This window comes from Podarcis bocagei (assembly GCF_964188305.1).
Source record: "Podarcis bocagei genome assembly, chromosome: 7".
Taxonomy (NCBI): domain Eukaryota; kingdom Metazoa; phylum Chordata; class Lepidosauria; order Squamata; family Lacertidae; genus Podarcis; species Podarcis bocagei.
The window spans coordinates 31,217,673-31,235,245 of record NC_138132.1 but is presented as its reverse complement, the minus strand read 5'-3'; the positions used below and the strand labels follow the sequence as shown (position 1 = coordinate 31,235,245).

General features: G+C 48.4%; 1 protein-coding gene and 1 long non-coding RNA gene across 3 annotated transcripts; one reads left to right on the top strand and one right to left on the bottom strand.

The window, feature by feature from the left end:
• The first annotated feature begins 1,962 nt into the window (after positions 1–1,962).
• Positions 1,963–9,021, top strand: LOC308590257. The gene is made up of 2 exons (XR_014009736.1): positions 1,963–7,322; positions 7,353–9,021. It is a non-coding gene; the product is annotated as an uncharacterized lncRNA (long non-coding RNA).
• Positions 7,480–15,328, bottom strand: LOC308590236 (platelet-activating factor receptor-like). 2 transcript variants are annotated; one of them, XM_081200063.1, is made up of 2 exons: positions 14,194–15,328; positions 7,480–12,875 (listed from the first exon to the last, which is right to left on the bottom strand). In XM_081200063.1, the coding sequence occupies exons 1-2, from the start codon at positions 14,349–14,351 to the stop codon at positions 11,864–11,866; spliced, it is 1,170 nt and encodes a 389-aa protein (XP_081056189.1). In that variant the 5' UTR covers positions 14,352–15,328; the 3' UTR covers positions 7,480–11,863. The 2 variants fall into 2 exon arrangements, with proteins under 2 accessions (XP_081056189.1, XP_081056190.1); XM_081200064.1 differs by having other exon boundaries at positions 14,766–15,328.
• Positions 15,329–17,573: the final 2,245 nt, after the last annotated feature.

Below are 17,573 nucleotides of genomic sequence, written 5' to 3'. Positions count from 1 at the left end.
AGAGCTAGGGGGATGTATCCACTGTTAGTCATACACAGAGTAGACCCAGTGAAATGAATGGACATGACTAACCTAGGTTCATTGATGCCCATGGGTCTAGCCTGTATGAAACTTAAGTTGAATACAACCCAGTGTGCAGCCTTCAGCCAGTACAAGCTATGTCCCCTGTTCAAAGCTAGTCCTGAGCTGAACCCAGTGACAGTCATTCATTGTGTTGGTGGGTCTCCTTTGCCGGCTTGCGCAAGCAGATGGCTGAGTCCAGTGTCACACGGTTCCAGTGGAAACAAGTACATTGGTGGGATGGCTCATCCGGTGACGGAGCCGACATGGCCTCAGATGCAGACTCAAACATCAGCTGTCACATCAAGTATGCAGGGAGGGTGAGCTGAGAAGGTAATTAGGAGCTGTAATTCATGCTAGGGCATTGTAATCCGATTGCCAGGTGGCTTTTTGCTCCTGCCCTGATTCAGGCTATGCCCAGTCCTTATTTGGACAGAGAATAGGGCAGACGCTGCTGATCTAGGACAGGTGATGTGCTTGGAATAAGCATGAGATGACTCAATGGCTTTCAAGAGGCTTACATCAGCCTGGTACCCACAAGCTGATTTAGGCTACAACTTCCATCAGTCCCAGCCAACAGGTACTCCAAAATAGCTGGAGGGCACCAGGTTAAGGAAGGCTGGCTTGTATTTTCAGGGGGCTCTTTTTGCACAATTTTCCCAGGGCTGGATGGGATGTTAAGAGAAGCACAACCCACCATGCCATCAGAGATGGCATCCTAGTTTTGAGATCTCCCCTTTCCAAAGTGCTCAGTGAAAAGGGGAAACACCCACCGCATGGTGATAATTAGGACATGCAATAAAGCAGCACAATGCATTGTGGAAGAGGAAGGAAAGAAATGATCTGGGGTTGGTGGGGTTGGCAGTAACCCATGGCTCGTGTACAGAACTGGCCCTACTGTTAGGCAGAGCAAAGTGATCTGCCTCAGGCAATGGTTGCTGGGGGGGTGGCAGTAACAACAGCAGCAACACGCACCTCTGGATGCCTCCTCCCATTCCTTCCCAGTCATCTCCCTCTGTTAGAGGACAGAGATGAAGCATCATGAGGATGTAGTGCCTGCAGCCAGTGGCGTAGCGTGGGGGGTGCCAGGGGTGCCGGCCGCACCGGGCGCAACATCTGGGGGGGCGCGCTCGCTGCCTCCGGAGTCGCCGAAGAGCCTCGGGCGCAGGCTGTAGTGGAGCCGCATGTCTCGCGGAACCGACGAGCTGTGCGCGCGTCCGGGCTGAAGGCGCCCGGCAGGCAGCGGCTCTCAGCGCTCGCCGCGGAGGACGTGCCAGGCAGCCCCTCCTCACAGCCCCGCCTCCGCCGCTGCTGCTGCAGCTGCTGGGCCGTTGCATTTTCCTCGCCTCTCTGCCCCCCCTCCTTCTCCGGGCAAGCGGCGTCGTTTGGGCGGCAGCGCCAGCGGCAACTCGCAGGTTAGGGGTTAGGGGGGGCGCAAATTACTTGCCTTGCCCCGGGTTAGGGGGCGCAAATTACTTGCGTTGCCCCGGGTGCTGACAACTCACGCTACGCCGCTGCCTGCAGCCTCCATTCTAGCCTGCTGACCTCAGGAGCTACAGTGGATGCTGGCCTATGACTTGTGTTGATGTCAATGGCTGAAGTACATGGAGTAAAATCACAAGAATATGATAGACTTCTTTTCAGCCGGAACTCAATTCTGGCCCCTCTCAGGTGGGCACCATTGCCATTATAAGAGAACAAGGGTGAGTTCCAGCACCTCTTTTTCTAGAAAAATAGCATTGATGAGAGCCCTGCTGCTGGATCAGGCCAAAGGCCCATCTAGTCCAGCACCCTGTTCTCATAGTGGCCAACTAGATGCCTCTGGGAAGCCCACAAGCAAGGTCCTAAGTGCAAAAGCTCTGGCCCCACTCATGGTTCCCAGCAGGTGGTACTCAGAGTGGAGGAAGAACATACATGTCCAGTTGAGCAGCCATTGATAGCCATCTCCTCCTTGAATTTCTCTGTGAATTGTGTGGAGGACTTTTTTTTTTTTTGTCTCTCCTGAATCTTCCAACATTCAACTTCCTAGAATGTCTCTGAGTTCTGACACCACCACCCAACCCTGCACAAGTTGAACTGTGTGCAACTGTGTGCCACCTTCAGACCTTCCCCATCAATGTGGGAAGGTAAGGGTGGATGACACGGCAAAGGGGACATTGTGGTGGGCATTCTCCTTGCACACACCCCATCCTCCTTCCACACTGTATGTCTATATGCATTCAACGAATGCATGAGCAGAGCTCAAATTCTCGGGCCTTTGTAAACCAAGTGCATTGCTTTCAGCTGGGTGCAGTGGTGACTAGTTTTATGCGCAGAATACCTTCAGTCAACGTACGTCCATCAGAGGCCACGGTAGCAGTGCCCCACAAACCTCAGCCTGGCCCCAGCCAGCCTCCAGCTGCCGCCCCTCTTACTTACAACCAGTCAGGCAGTGGCTCTATTTGTCATGGGCTCTGACTCCACCTACTGCTAGTCTCCTTGCCTTCCACCCTACCAGTCGCAGTGGGCGCCAATCGCCATTGCGTACCTATCAGAGATGGGGAACACCTATGGTCCTCCAGATGTTGTTGGACTCCCAACTTTCATCAGCCCCAACCAGCAGGACCAACAGTGATGGTCAGTCATGGTGGCTGGGAATGGTGGGAGCTATGATTCAACAACACTTGGAGGACAACACTTGGCATCCAGTGGTCTAGGAGGGAGTTCCTGGCATAAGGGGCAGCAAGAGACCCTGTCCCTGCTCAAGGGCACATTCCTGCCTACTTGGGACCAGGGCCAGGGCACAGTCTGGGGAGAGTCCCACGAGTGAGATAGAGGACCCTAGAGAGGGGTCCATGGGCCAGGGGTTCTCCACTCCTGTCTTAGAACAGAGTGATGAGACTGTAGGGAAAATAGTTCATTGTCAAGGTCATCTCCAAGAGTTGCATCTAGTGGGGTATATGAAGCGATATTATTTGTGGGTGGGGGAATACCCTACTGCTCCCAACATTCAGTGCATGCAGACCCACCTTTCTACCTTCCTCCCCCCCCCCCTTATCCTTATCATGCCCATTCTGGCCATGTGGAAGCACCCTGAGACGCTCCGCCATTAAACCTTCTGACCCACACCAGACATCTCACAAATGTCTGCCTTGCTGCAAGCAAGTAGCCAATCTATCTGTGAGCCTTTCTGAAGACCACAGAGTGATGCCTTATAAAGAAATGCAACACTGCCCTCTGCTGGCAGATAGGTGGAGCTGCTGGCAAAGTCCCTGCCTTCTCTGCCTTTCAACCTGTCTGGTTGCTCTGATGCCCCTTTCCTTCCTGTCTCCAGTCTCCACTGCTTGCACCCAGTCCTGGGAATGGGACAGTGGTGTGAGGCTGGCATTCGCCTCAGCCAGCAGCTTTCAAGTTTTCTACCTTGAGGGAAGAGCTTCCACATCTTTCTGTTTGCCGAGGCTGAACAAAGGCCACTGAACCCATGCACATTGCAACAGGTCAAAACTCTTCAACATAAGGGTCCCAAACGTTGTCAGGCTACAGCTCCCATCACCCCTAGCCAGTTTAGACAAAGTTCGGACAGAATGGGAGTTGTAGCCCAACACGTTTTGAGAACCCAAGGTTGAAGAGCACAAGTCCTCCTCCTATGGGTGTATCTGAGTGGGCAGCTGTTCCCTCAGTCTTTTTTTCACCACAATGCATAGGAAGTTCTAGTTCTAGCACACTGTAGGTTAACAAAATGGCCACTACAGAGTTTTTTGTAGTGATGGCCTTTTTTCCACCCACAAGGCAGAATGTCAGGTGCAAGTGGCCACCAAAGGGACCAGAGCAGGGGACTAGGCCCCGCTAGTGGGATGCACCCCAGCATTTACCTGACCATGCCACATGGTGGCGTCGGGCCTCGTGATGATGGTTGGAACTCTTTCAGGAAAACCTGTCCACTGTTCCAAGTCCTCTTCTTGAGGAACCTCTGAGAAACCACCCAGCCATCTTTAAGGTTCCCCAAAACACACTTTGAAAACCATTTGGCCTAGAGTCAAAAGGATGCAGTGAAGGCTGGAGGCACAGTGGTATTTTGAAAGGCCTCTGACCAGATTCGTAAGAGCCCTGTGTGATGCCACTAAGAAGTTCCACTTTTTGTTTTTCTATTAAAAATATCAAGGACATTAAAAGCACGACCGCACCATTCCTATTTTTCCCCCCTGTGCCTTTTAGAGCAATTGTTTTACAACATTTCATCAATACAGGCCAAGGTCACCAGAAAGTCACTTATCCGTGACTCTCTTTTCATAGAAATCAGTCCAATGTCAGCAAAAGTGAGCTTCAGTGATGACAAATTGTTCTTTAAAAAAAACTAACTGTAAGAAGAAGAAGGGTGTTTGATTGTGTACAGCTGCCTTTAGTGGGGATTTGATTCCAGACTTCGTGCCTGGATTTGTGCCTCTTGTCGACCAAGTTGAACCATTGAGGTGTGTCCTGAATCTCTGGGGCACAATTCACAAAAAGAGACATTCCCTCATTGCCATCTCAAAGCACGTTCATTCAGTCCAGGAGGGAATTTCAACAGAGATTTCTCTCCTGTGCTGTCTGCCCCACCAACACAGTGGAGAGTAAACTAACTCCATTTGCTTTTGAGCATTCCCACCTTCCACACTGAAGTGCTTTTAGAGGTAAAGTACTGTAGTGGGCATTAGTTGCAACTGGCTTTCACCAGAGAGTGCCTGGACAGTGAACAGGTGAGCCTCTTCGGTAGCAGAGTTTCCCATATCAGTCTATCCTTGGCTGTGGCACAGTATGAAGCATTCTTGTGAAAGTGAAAGAAGTAGTTCATTGCATCTTAGCACTAAGCTACAGGGGTCTTTTAAAATAAAATAAATAAATAAATAAAGCCGCAAAGGTAGCACATTCATAAATGCCCAAGATGGAGACTCAAATAATCTGTGTATCCACATACAGTGTAAAAGGAGCAGGTCTGCAAATAAGTTAAGATCTTTCCTCTTCTTTATACCTTTATATCTCCAAAACATCAAGACTAGGGGGTGCTACCCAATTTGGATGAATGCAAAGCAAAATGCTGGGAGGGGGGGCTTGCTCGCATATAAAATGTCTACAAAGAAGGTGCAAGAATTTCAATAAGATGTATGAAATTTCTCAGGGGGAGGGGAGTTCCACACACCTCTAAGTCGCCACCAAATGTCACCCCGAAACTGAATTCGAGGTAGATTTGGAGGGTCCTGCTCAGGCAAAAGCATCTTTAAGAATTTCGAGAGAAACGTTTTAGGAAATCAGCAGAATTACTCTGGGGTGGGTGGGGACAAAAATCACACACATCTGTAGCCAAGACACTGAAGGGCTGGACATACCCCTTTTGATATCTCCTCATCGCTAAGCCTCCCATCTTTCAGGGCAGCCTACATGTAAGTGCCGCCTCCAGTAGTGAGGGCTGGGAGAAGTGGTATGGGTGGAGTCCTTGGTTTTCTGGGTTTGAGCATACGCTGCCAGTGAGTTAAAAATGTCAGGAGGCATTGCTGATGGAGACCCGGCACTTTTGGGTTCCTCTGTGCCCTACTCCTGGTGATCCCCAAAGTTCTCATCCTTTAGCATCCTTGTGCTCTCTTCCTGCTCACAGTCACGTGGTCCACACACACCCCCTCCCTTCCCAGCGCACCCACAATGTAGCATGTTCCATGGAGTTGTAGGGGAAGAGTTTGCCAAGCTTCTTCCATCTATGGAGGCAGTTGGGTGCCATATCCAAGTAAAGCAGGGAGTGTGGATTTTTGGCAATCCGGCATCTGGGGGAAGATGAAGCTAAGTGCTACTTTTTGAGGCTTCAAAACCAAGGAGCCCCACCGCCACCCCCGCACTGTGAAAACCTTTTGGAGGCGCCTTTTTAATCTCACCCTCCACTGCTGACTTAGGAGAGGCTCCACCTCGTCCGGAAGGAGTCCATGGAAGACGTGCCACGGACCCTGCTCTTCGCCACACTTTCGCAAGCAAGGACAGGCCCAAATCAAGGGCAAGGGACTGTGTGCCACCTGGCATCCTGGGAGCGTGATCCCTGATTGGCTGCCGTGACTGGACTGTATGGAACTTCCTGACTGATAGATGCTGGGAAATCCCACGGGTAAGCAATGTGCTGTCTGGAGCTCCCCAAACCAACCATATTCAGGGCACAAGGTGGAAGTGATATTTCATAATTTCAGCGGCTGCCGTCCATCCCTCACCTGCAAGGTTTTAACGTCACTTCCATACTGAAGGGTTCTGAGTGACCGACAAGCACAACAGCTAAGGCTGCTTGGGATATATAACTGTATAGTATAAAATTTTAACTTTTAATCACATAACTGTAGCACTAGCAAGAAACCCATAGGGCATATAATCCTTAAAAAATCTACCATCTAGTATCAACCATCATACAAAAAAAACACAAAAAATCATGCTTCTTTCTTTCTGCATAAAATTGCAGTGTTTACTTATCAGAAGGAAGTTGCTGCTGCTGCTGTTTTTAAAAGAGTTTTGATAACTGTTACCAGGCTCATCCCAAACCCTTTGCATTTTTGTTTTATTTTGCATTGGAAAAGACCGAATAACCCAAATTTCTAGCCATTTGTGGATTGGTTGTTTGTTTGTTTTTAAAAAAGAAATAGTCCTTTCTTTTGATAAATAGCCTCTAAAATGACATTTCTGAAAAAGGCTTTCCTAACAGTTATTTTTTAGGCTGCAATTCCCACATCCCTGGGAGTAAGTCCCATTAAACTCAATAGGGCATCCTTCTGATTAGACGTGTACAGGACTGCACAGTCCACCCTATTTTCTAAATCAAATCCTGGAGAAGATAAACATTGAAATTATTTGTCTGACAGAACATAGACTTTCCACCCAATAGCCGAAGAGGGCAAGATTGCTGTGTGTGTGTGTGTGTGTGTGTGTGTGTGTGTGTGTGTGTGTGTGTGTTAAGGAAAATGTAAGTTTCGCTGTTAATGTGCATTAGAACCAGTCACTGTGCACATTCACTAGGGTTCATGGAGAATGTGTGCATAACCATTCCACGAAGAAGGAATTGTGCACATTAACCTGTGTTAATCTCCAACAGGCCTTGGGAATTATGCATATCTTGGCTGAATTTTGTACTATTTAGTTTCCTCCATGAGTGTCTAATGTGCTGCTCTTCCTGGCAACCTCCTATTCTCATTGGCCTCCTTTTTGTGCATAAATCAGTCTTTGCCAACCTGGTGCCCTCCAGATGTTTTAGACCACAACTCCCATCACCAGTCATGCCAGCTGTGGCTGACAAGAGTTGTGGCTGACAAGAGTTGTGGTCTGACACATTGGGAGGGTACACGCAGTTGCAGCATGCATGGAGAAGTCTAGATCCAACATGTTAATTTTATTAGCCATGGCTGTATCAACTATGAAAGTTATCATAAGGTGTTTTCCCCCCCTTGGTTTTTGTTTTTTTAACGATTCTATCTATATATCCCAAACAACCTTAGTTATTATGGGCACAACCCACAAAGAATGTCTCTTCCATGAGTCCCTCTGAAATGAATGGGGACTGCACCATCATTTCAGTGCAGGAGGACATCCCAGTGGGATGTGCACCCAAATCTTTTCAACCCCCTGGGCCAAGTCTTGTCCAGTCAGTGGGAAGAATTCCACAACAACCTCATGTCTTAGTAACTTGTTGAAAAATAGGTGGATCTCAGGAGCTTCTCCCAGGAATCGGGGCCTCCACCGTGCTGAGATCTGCCTGTAGCTTAGAGACACGAAGGGATGGCGACCCACCTCCGAGACTTGGTGCCCGGCCTGTCTTCTCAATGCCATGCCAGGGAACCGAGAGGCGGTCTTCTCTCGATCTCAGCCTCTGTCCACATCTTAGTTCTTAGCAATGTGCCTAGAAGCAGAAGGCTTTCCACTCGTTAAGACAAAACAAACTACTGTACAGTGACTGTGACATGTGGTTCCATTTTTATTGTAATGAAATTTAGCCGTAATGGAAACAATACTGATGATGATTATGATATTATTATTATTATTATTATTATTATTATTATTAAGAAGAAGAATTAATAAGAAGAATTAAAATAATTACTGTTTGATTACTCCAGGCCCAGAGCATTGCTTGGGAGGCATGCTGAGGGGCCTGGTCAACCTTTGACATCGTGGCTCTCTGGTTTCTTATTTGAATTTTATAGGGACGTAATAAGCTGCCTTATACTGAATCAGACCATGGGTCCATCTAGCTCAGCGTTTGTCTTTGTTGACTGGCTCTCTGGGATTTCAGCCTGGGTTCCCTCCCAGCTCCACCTGGAGATGTCAGCGATTGAACCTGGGGACTCCTGCCTTCAAAGCAGGTGTTTAACCACTGAGCAGTGGCCTTTCTCCTAGGTGGTCTGTCTGCCGCTGGCTTGAGGAAAGATGATTGGCACTGCAGACATTATGGAGAACTGTTCAAAAGGCCAGAGTGAATAAATAAAATCTGGCACTGGAGAAGTCCCATGTTCTTCTATGGGATCAGGGTGGCTCCCATGTCCAACTTTACAGAGGACGGTCCTCCACTGGAAGGGCTGCCAGTCGTCTGTTTGAAACCATCCTGTTTCATTGGTCTCCAGCTGGTGGGACATGGCCTGATCTCAGGTGGGTTACAGCAGCAGCAGCAGCAGCAGCAGCAGCAGCGAGCAAATAGACGGTACAGAATTAAGAAACAAGTCCCCAGATGAAGACTACTGCTTTAATGGAAGGGGTGTCCAGTCCAGGAATGATTTAACGATACAAGAACCATAAGGAGGGAGAGCAAGAGAGGCCTCAGAGTTGGCCAGCCACCACCATCAGCATTTGGACAACAGACTGAGCAGGCAGGCACAGAGGACACCTGGTCACAGTCTTCCCTACTATGGAGAGATGAACTGTATTTCTATTTAAATTACAGTAATCATTTCTAAGTTTGCATCTGTACATATAAATTAGCACATGCAAATTTTATGCAAATCTGTATCCTCTTTTGTCCTCTTTCTTTCTTTTTTGGTGATGGATAAATTGCCACTCTAAGGAGTACACACCCACCCACCGACTGTCCCCATTGGTGTGGGAAAGTGTTTATTCACTGGTATGTGTCCCTGGCTGTATCTTGCCCCTGTTTTCATTGATGCTTTTTTAAAAAGGGTGGGGGGGAGGGAAATGTGCTCATGGTCAGTTTACTGCCACCTCCTGCTTCAGGAGGAGCCAGCACACAACTGTCTGTTGCCAAAAAAAAAGTGGATATCTACAGCCAGAGTTGCCAGCTTTTCAACCATTCCCTGTAGCTGTGCCTTCAATAGTAGCAGGAGCTCCAGCAATTACATTTTTTCTCAGTTATGATTACGTTACAGTGGTACTTCAGGTTAAGAACTTAATTTGTTCCAGAGATCTGTTCTTAACCTGAAACTGTTCTTAACCTGAGGTACCACTTTAGCTAATGGGGCCTCCCGCTGCCACCACGCCACCGCTGTGTGATTTCTGTTCTCATCCTGAAGTAAAATTCTTAACCCGAGTTACTACTTCCGGGTTAGCGGAGTCTGTAACCTGAAGCGTTTGTAACCTGAAGAGTTTGTAACCCGAGGTACCACTGTATATACTGGTTAATGTCAAAATAGGCTTCTTGGTGGTTTACAAGTACACAAATCAATTCAAACACTGAAATATGAAAACCACTCAAAACCTTGGAATAGAAACCTGCATAGACAGTGTGGCGTAGTGGTTACAGTATCAGACTAGGACTTGGCCAACCAGGCTTCAAAAATCCCCACTCAGTCATTGAAGCTCACTGGGTGACTTTTCAGCTCATCACTGTCTCTCAGCCTAACCTACCTCACAGGGTTGTTGTCAAGGATAAAATGGGGAGGGGGAGAATGATGTACGCCACCTTGAGTCCTGGGGGGGCGGGGAATGGCGGGATAGAAATGTAATGATAGATAAATAAATAAAACAGGCAATAAAACGATCTCATTAAAACAACACAGTACAGTAATTAAAAGAGGCGGCTCAGTCAGGAGGAATGTCTAGGTAAAACCTGTGGCAGTGATCTGGTCCGAGATTAAAGGCACAGCTATAAGGGTATGTTTAAAAAGCTGGCAACTCCACATACAGCAGGCCAAGACAATGTTTCGGTCCTTTCTACATTTTTAATCTGTGAAGCACCGGCAAGTTTCAGTCTGGCCTTCCTTCAGAGAGTAGGCCAAGCCAAGGCAAGATGCTTGGTGGGTGAGGCACCACTGAAAGCCAGAAAAGCAAGCTGGAGTTCATTTCCAAAAGTCAAAGCAGGTAAGCAAGTTGTGGGGAGGGAAGCAAGAAGCCGACTCTGGGGAGGCTGAAGAAACAAGAGAAGCTGACCCAGGCAGAGATGATGCTATGTGCGGGAGGAGATGCTTCATTGCGCAATGTCTGTGAACAGTAAAAGGACGTTAATGTAAAGGGAGAGGGGGAAGTGGAGGGTGGCCTTCAGGGGTGGAGGACCTCCATTATTAGGCCAAGTCATGGAGGATAAGACTACCAAGGGCTTCTAGTCACAGTGAGTATGATCTGCCTCCACTCCGCCTCTGAAGGCCAGTTGCTGGAAATACAGGAGGGGAGAGGCTGCTTGAGCTCAGGTCCTGCTTGCATGCTTCCCTTTGAGGCGTCTGGCTGAGAACAGGATGCTGGACTAGATGGGCAATCAGTACAGAGTCCAGCAGGCTTTTCTTATGTTCCTATGTCAGCATCTGGAACACCCTGAACCATCTCCGGCCAACGAAGAGTCGGCACATTTGTCATCATCCCCCTATTTGCCAACTTCTAACCTAAAACAGGGGTTGGGACATTGGTTCCAGCCACCAGATTCTTATCCCCCTCAATCCTCATGGGTCAAATCTGACAGGTGGCTGGGGCCGCCCACCTGTCAATCATCTGACATCACAACAACACCTGGTCCGTTTCTGCCTGCATAGTTTCAATGGTGGAGGCAAAGGCACAGGGCTTCCAAAGTCCCACAAACAGCACGCTGAAAGCCCCAGCAATCGCTGAGGATTGGTGCATGTGGAGGTCAGTGCACAGGGATTTGCAAGTACCACTGATCAGCTGATCATCACTTCCTGCAAAAAAAAACACAACCAACCTCAACTGCATCTTTATTTATCCCACACCTCTATGACCAGGTTGGGGAACCAGTGGCCCTCCAGATGTTGTTGCTGGACTACAACTCCCATCATCCCTAACCATTGACCATTATTGCTGAGGCTGATGAGAATTGGCAGCCGACAACATTTGAAGGTCCAGAGGTTCCCCAGCCCTGATATATGACATCAGGTGGGCATCAGGCAGCTTGGTGGGGCTTGGCCAAAACAGCCTTACAGGCCAAATGGGGAAATCTGATAAGGTCTGTTTCAGCCTGCAGGCTGAAGGTTGCATACCACTGAACTAAAATGATGAAGCCATCCAGGAAAATAACCTATTAACTGGAGCTTTACAGCTATGGCCAGGTCATTCACTGTCTGTTCCCATTTCCAGCCATTTCTGTGTGATCCTTTTAAAATTGTGCTTTACCTCTGCACCAGTTGTGGATCACTTGATTTGACCATGGTTGGAAAAACCTGGTTGTATAAGCTCTGCCAACCCAACCCCCGTTCAAGCTCATGAATTCCATGTGGATGATAGACAGGGAAACTGTTCTTACTGGAACAGTATGGTTGGTATTTGCAAGCCACAGTCTGGTCAAAAAGAGGTCTGTAGGCAATATCAAATTCAAAAACATCAAGTCCAAATGATGGAAAGGGAGGTTGAGATAGTTCCATCTAAAGGACCTTCACTCCAGCTATGAGGAAGTTAAGGATGATGACCGAATATTGGGTGGAGATCTGTTTTCTGGTGGTGGCGGTGGCACCGCTGAGGGGAGCGGGAGGCAGCGTACGACCTTCCGCACCATCGTCCACAAATCAGTCCGGAAGCGTTTGATGGAGAAGCAATAGATGAGGGGGTCGATGCAGCTGTTGAGGCTCAACAGAGCCACACTCAACATGTGCAGGTTGTCCAAGAAAGACGGAGGGCTGCAGAAGGAACTGGCCATGCGGTCAGCCACCCAGGGAACCAGAGAAAGATGGTAGGGCGCCACACAGACCACAAACACCAGCAGCATGCCCAGGACCATGGCACGTGCCCGCCGGCGGTGCCCACCTTGGCAGGTGCCAGCTGAGGCCGAGAGAGATCTCATGATGGACATGTAGGCCCCTAACACAACCAGGAAGGAGGCTGCAAACAGAACCACCATGGCGCAGGCATAACTCCTCCTCCCCGAGTGTTGTTCAAAGCATTTCATGCTAATCGCTTCCACCTGGTAGGTCTGCTGGGTCAGCAAGGAGGGGACTGCGCAGGCAAAGCACAGCAGCCAGGCCACAGCGCAGCCCACTAGTGCCCCCAAGGGCCTGTTCAAAGCCATCTCCAGCTTGGCAACAGTACAGTAGCGGTTCAGGCTGATGAGCGTCATGAAGGCCATAGCACTGTAGGTAGCCAAGTAGTAAGTGGCTCCAGCCAAGCGGCAGAAGGCCTCCGGCAGCTCCCAATGCCCCTCAGCCAGATAGTAAGGGATCCAGAATGGCAGCGTGAGGTTGAAGAAGATGTCTGCCAGTGTCAGGTTGATGAGGTAGATGCGGATAGCCTTCCTCACCCGTCCGCTCTGTAAGAAGACCAGCAAGGCCGCCACATTGCCCGGGAGTCCCACACACAACACAAGGCAGTAGACGGCCGGCACCAGGATGAACTGCACAGGGTCGTTGAGCCGGCACTGGCCAACCACCAGCCCGGAGGTGGTGGAGTTGTTCATCCCAATGCTGCCAGAAGAAGAGAAAGGAGGGAGTTTCGTCATCAGACCAAAACAAAGCAAAATCAATGAAGAAAGAAGGGGGCAGATAGGGAGATGGAGAAGGTGGCACACCAGTTTGTGGGTGTTTATGGCTGGCGGGTGAGAAACACTTTGCAGATGGATAGTGTGGGTAGATGGCTAGATCAACTGAATGGATGAATGATGGACAGGACACTTTTTTAGTGAATGGATGAATGATGGACAAAACACTTTCTTAGTGAAAGGACATGGTGGGTTAGTTAGTACATGGATGATCAAGGCAATGGATGGATGGATGGATGGATGGATGGATGGATGGGCACAGACAGAAAAGGGATGAGCAAGATAGGCAAGACTGAAGAAGCCAACACACACACACACACACAGAGAGAGAGAGAGAGAGAGAGAGAGAGAGAGAGAGAGAGAGAGAGAGAGAGAGAGACTGCAATAATCCTCAGAAAGTTTTAAGCACAGGAAAAGCCCACTTGCATTCCAGGAAGTCTGACTCTCTCTTTCCAGCACGCTGCTCTGATGCTTGGAAGTTTCTTCTGGAGGAAAGGGTAGCACAGCTGCAAGGAGATGCCTCCGAGAGCTTCCACCCTTTGGTGGAGACATGGCTCCTGGCTCCTGGCTCCAGCCAGCAGCTGCCGGGGCTTAGCGCCGGAAAGTCCCGTGCCTCGCCAGCTCCCAACACAGTTCACCTGTTCTTATCCGAGTCTCACTGCCAAGCCAGAGCACAGCTGAAGCTGCCGGGAGGAGCTAAAACATTTAGCTTGGTGAAATCTCCTTTCCCTCCCTCCCTCCCGCTCTCTTTTTCTCTCTCTCTCCTCCCCAACTTTGGCAGAGAAAAAGGAAATGCAATCCAAAGCATGGATCAGCTAATCAAAGCAAAAAGTAGTTCAAGGTTTATTTTCCTTGGGTCAGAACAAAGGGGAACTAGGGGCAAAGTGGGAATTGAAATTGTGGATATCAAACTCAAATATATATATTATTCTTGCAACAAAAATCCAGCTGAAAATTACCCCATCGAGATTGAAGAAAGGTAGTTGTGGGTTTAATAGTAGCTCAATTATTATTTCACACACACACACGAACACACACATTCCCACCAATAACATCATCAACTGTTTCTTGTCTGGTGTAGTGGAGAGAAAGTTGATTTGACTTTTCAATAAGGAGGTTAAAAAACACAACAAATACACCTGACACACAGACATTTTAACAGAAAAAATACCTAGTTCTTCATTAGCAAAATGCTTCATACTAAACTGGCCCTACACACAAACATGAATTAGCCAGCATTTCACCAGATAGATTTGGGGTGATTGTTTCTTGCTGCCATACAGTTCTGCAAGGGAAACCACAACAGAATGAAATAATTTGGAACCAGACTGGCGTCTTCTGCCGTTTTGCGTAGTTGCTCACACCTGAGCACACTCACACTGGAGAAAATCACAGGCATCATTTTTCCAAGATCCCTCTAACATTCCATATCAAGCCTTCCTGAGTGAACATAACACTAAAACAATAAAATAAAAGCTAAATAAGAAGTAGTCTGAATTGGTCCCAGTTATAGTTGATGGATCTTAGAGGTTGCCAAACCCTTCTCACTGTCCTTGCTCCTGTGCCTTTAGCAACAGTTTGGCATGTAGATCTTGAGCAGGTGGAGGGGTTTCCCCCCCCATCCCTCCCCCCCATGGAGTTACCATGCAATACCACCTGCAACATTTATTTGGGTCAAGCTGCAGAGGAGCCCGGACAATAAAAAATGTTGGGGAATTCAGTGAATCTATTGCACAGAAATGAGCTCCAGGGCAGAGTCGATATCTTTCCAGAGCAGAGATCGGTGCTCCTAAATCAGCTTAGGTTCCATTCTTACCCAGCAAATGCAGTCAAAATCCTGGTGAGCGTAGCACAGTGTGTCTCGATGCAAATCTGCCTTTCTGTCTCTGCTTCCAGCAAGCCAAACTACCCATGCACAAGAAGCCCACTTAAAGCCCAGCTTTCTGCAACATGCTAGCAAACGACTGTCATCATTTTTTGTGGTTATTTATCACAACTGAGTCATTTCGATACCAGCTGAGCAAAACACTGCAGGGATAGAGCAGGCAGGTGGAAACAGTTGTCAATTTACAGTATTCGCAAAAGTTTTGAAAATCCAGCTTTGGCAGCGCAAAAGTAGCTGGGAGGGTTTTTTGTTTTCTTCTGTTGGCTCAACATGTAAAAATGCAGGGTCAGGGGAGCTGGGCTTCAAAGCGAAAAGGGTGTGGGGTCTCATGGGGGGAATTCCCATTACAAAGGGTTAATTGATGAGATGGTTGAGATCTTTAAAATGGGACTGAGCATGGGTCTTGAGGAGGGCAGCTTTTCCGGGGGATGAAAGCACAGTTCGAGTTCAAATGGGAGCTACGTTTTGCCTGCCAGAAAGTTATAAACCTCTGCATATGTGCACATGTGGCTTCATCTTGCCGTGGCTGCAGAGGTGTCCTCAAGGCAGGGGACAAAGCATGACAGCTAATGCTAGCTTGGTCCTCTGTGATTTTGTCAAATCCCCTTTTCATTGAATCATAGATTTGTAGACTTGGAAGGGACCCTGGGAATGCTTAAGAAACCAAGGCTGGTGATGGCTGCTTTAGCATCTGAAACGGCACCTGGGGCTATAAACCTCCCTCCAACTCAATAACTAGACACACAACGAGGCAAATCCTTGCAGCTCCAATAGCCCACTTCACCCCAGTTGGCCCAGCTGACCCTTCCAAAAATCTTTCAGTGCTTTCTCCTTGGAAGTGGTGGCTGGTGCCCCATAGGGCAGAAGGCAGGGAGGCCAACAGTAGGTGGCGCCAGAGCCAATGACAGGCAGAGCCAACTACGTACAGTGGTACCTCAGGTTAAGAACTTAATTCGCTCTGGAGGTCTGTTCTTAACCTGAAACTGTTCTTAACCTGAGACACCACTTTAGCTAATGGGGCCTCCCGCTGCTGCCGCGCCATCGCCGCACGATTTCTGTTCTCATCCTGAAGCAAAGTTCTTAACCCGAGGTACTATTTCTGGGTTAGCGGAGTCTGTAACCTGAAGGGTCTGTAACCCGAGGCACCACTGTAGTTCTAGTTTGCTTCCCATTCTACTCCCTGCTGAGTTCTACAACAATGAGACTATACACATGCATCCTTTTTTTTTTTTTGCACGTTCATGATGATTTGTCCTCTTGATGCCATCAGTGAGATGACACATGATCTCACTTTTAGTATTGTTTGTTCCTGCATTGGGGAAGCAATACAGAACAAACTAATGCAGAATAAATCCACCTGATGCATTTTAGTTGCGTCAATAACTTGTTGCAGAATATGCCCAAAATAAAAGAGCAGGCTGGAGGGGCCCCAGGAGGAACAAGCTGGTGGGTCGTTTCATCCCTGGAACTGGCTGTAAGTAGAAGGGCTGGCATGTGGGGGCTGGCTGGGGGCAGAGTGAGGTTGGTGGCGCAGCACCCCATTCATTCAAATGGACCATCCACCATTGCTCCTGCTGACCCAGGAAAACCTCAAGTCTCACTCTAGGCATGGACAAGTCTGTTGGTTTTGGTTTCTCTCAGGTTCTTATTTTCCTACTCTTAAATTCAGTTCTCCACATTTCTTCATCAGTTTGGTGGGGTGGGACCTCAAGAAAACTCACCAGCATTTTAGTCTCCATTTCTCCTAACATTCACATTTTTTGCTATGCAATTTTCCTTCCGTGTATGTTATTTTCCCCGATGTATCCATTCTTATGCACAGCAATTGCATTTTTGTACACACTTCTTTGGCTGGAAAACTGCATTGCAAAATTCAGACAAGTGCGCCTTTTGGAGGATGGCTGCGCTTTGGTTCACATATTGTTTCAGAAACTGGGAATTAAGTCGATTTGCCTTTCAAGGCCAACTGTATCGAATTTCTCCTGCATCCCCAGAAGGAAGGCAGGTGGGGGCTGCCTGACGGCAGACTAAGGTTGGTGAGGCAGCACCTCGTTTTCCCTAATGGACCGGCCTCCAGCACATCCTTGGCACCTCCCTGCCAACCCAGGAAAAACTCCAAGTCTCTTCCAAGTAACCTTCTTACCCTTCCATGGTGGTCTGTATTCCCTGCTCCCACGGTGCCAAGAAATCCTGCTGTGTTCTCTCTGATGTGTGAGTCTTGATTCTCCCCCGTGGCCTCCCTCTATCTTTCTCCCCACAAGCACAACCCTCCCTGTCAGAGGTTAACCCTCACAATTGTGCAGACAGCAGCTGGCCGTGGGGCAGTGCACCTGTGCATGTATGTAAAGTGGATTTCCCCAAAGGAAACAGGAGTCAGAGTGGCATTGCTAGGGGTGGGGGGGACACCGGGAGGCCAGTGAGTCCAACCCAGTGTTCATCTACCCCTCACACATCACACACAGTGCAAGAGGAGTAGCAGAGCTGCCAATGCATTGTGCTGCCTGCAGGGCAAATAGTGGCAGCCGGCTCAAGGAAGCGAGCCCAGCCGCAAATTATTATTATTATTATTATTATTATTATTATTATTATTATTATTATTATTATTTATTTATACCCCGCCCGTCTGGCTGGGTTTCCCCAGCCACTCTGGGCGGCTTCCAACAAAGTATTAAAATACAGTAGCACATGACCCCCACGAGGCAAAAACGTTGATTGTAGCATCCTCAGGGCAGAATGCAG

What these genes read in the sequence shown, in the direction of transcription:
- LOC308590236 (XM_081200063.1), bottom strand. Translation starts at nt 14,351, where the DNA reads ATGATGCCTGTGATTTTCTCCAGTGTGAGTGTGCTCAGGTGTGAGCAA. An exon ending in AATCACCCCAAATCTATCTG is followed by an intron (nt 12,876 to 14,193) that starts GTGAAATGCTGG and finishes TTCTTCTGGCAG; the next exon opens with CATTGGGATGAACAACTCCA.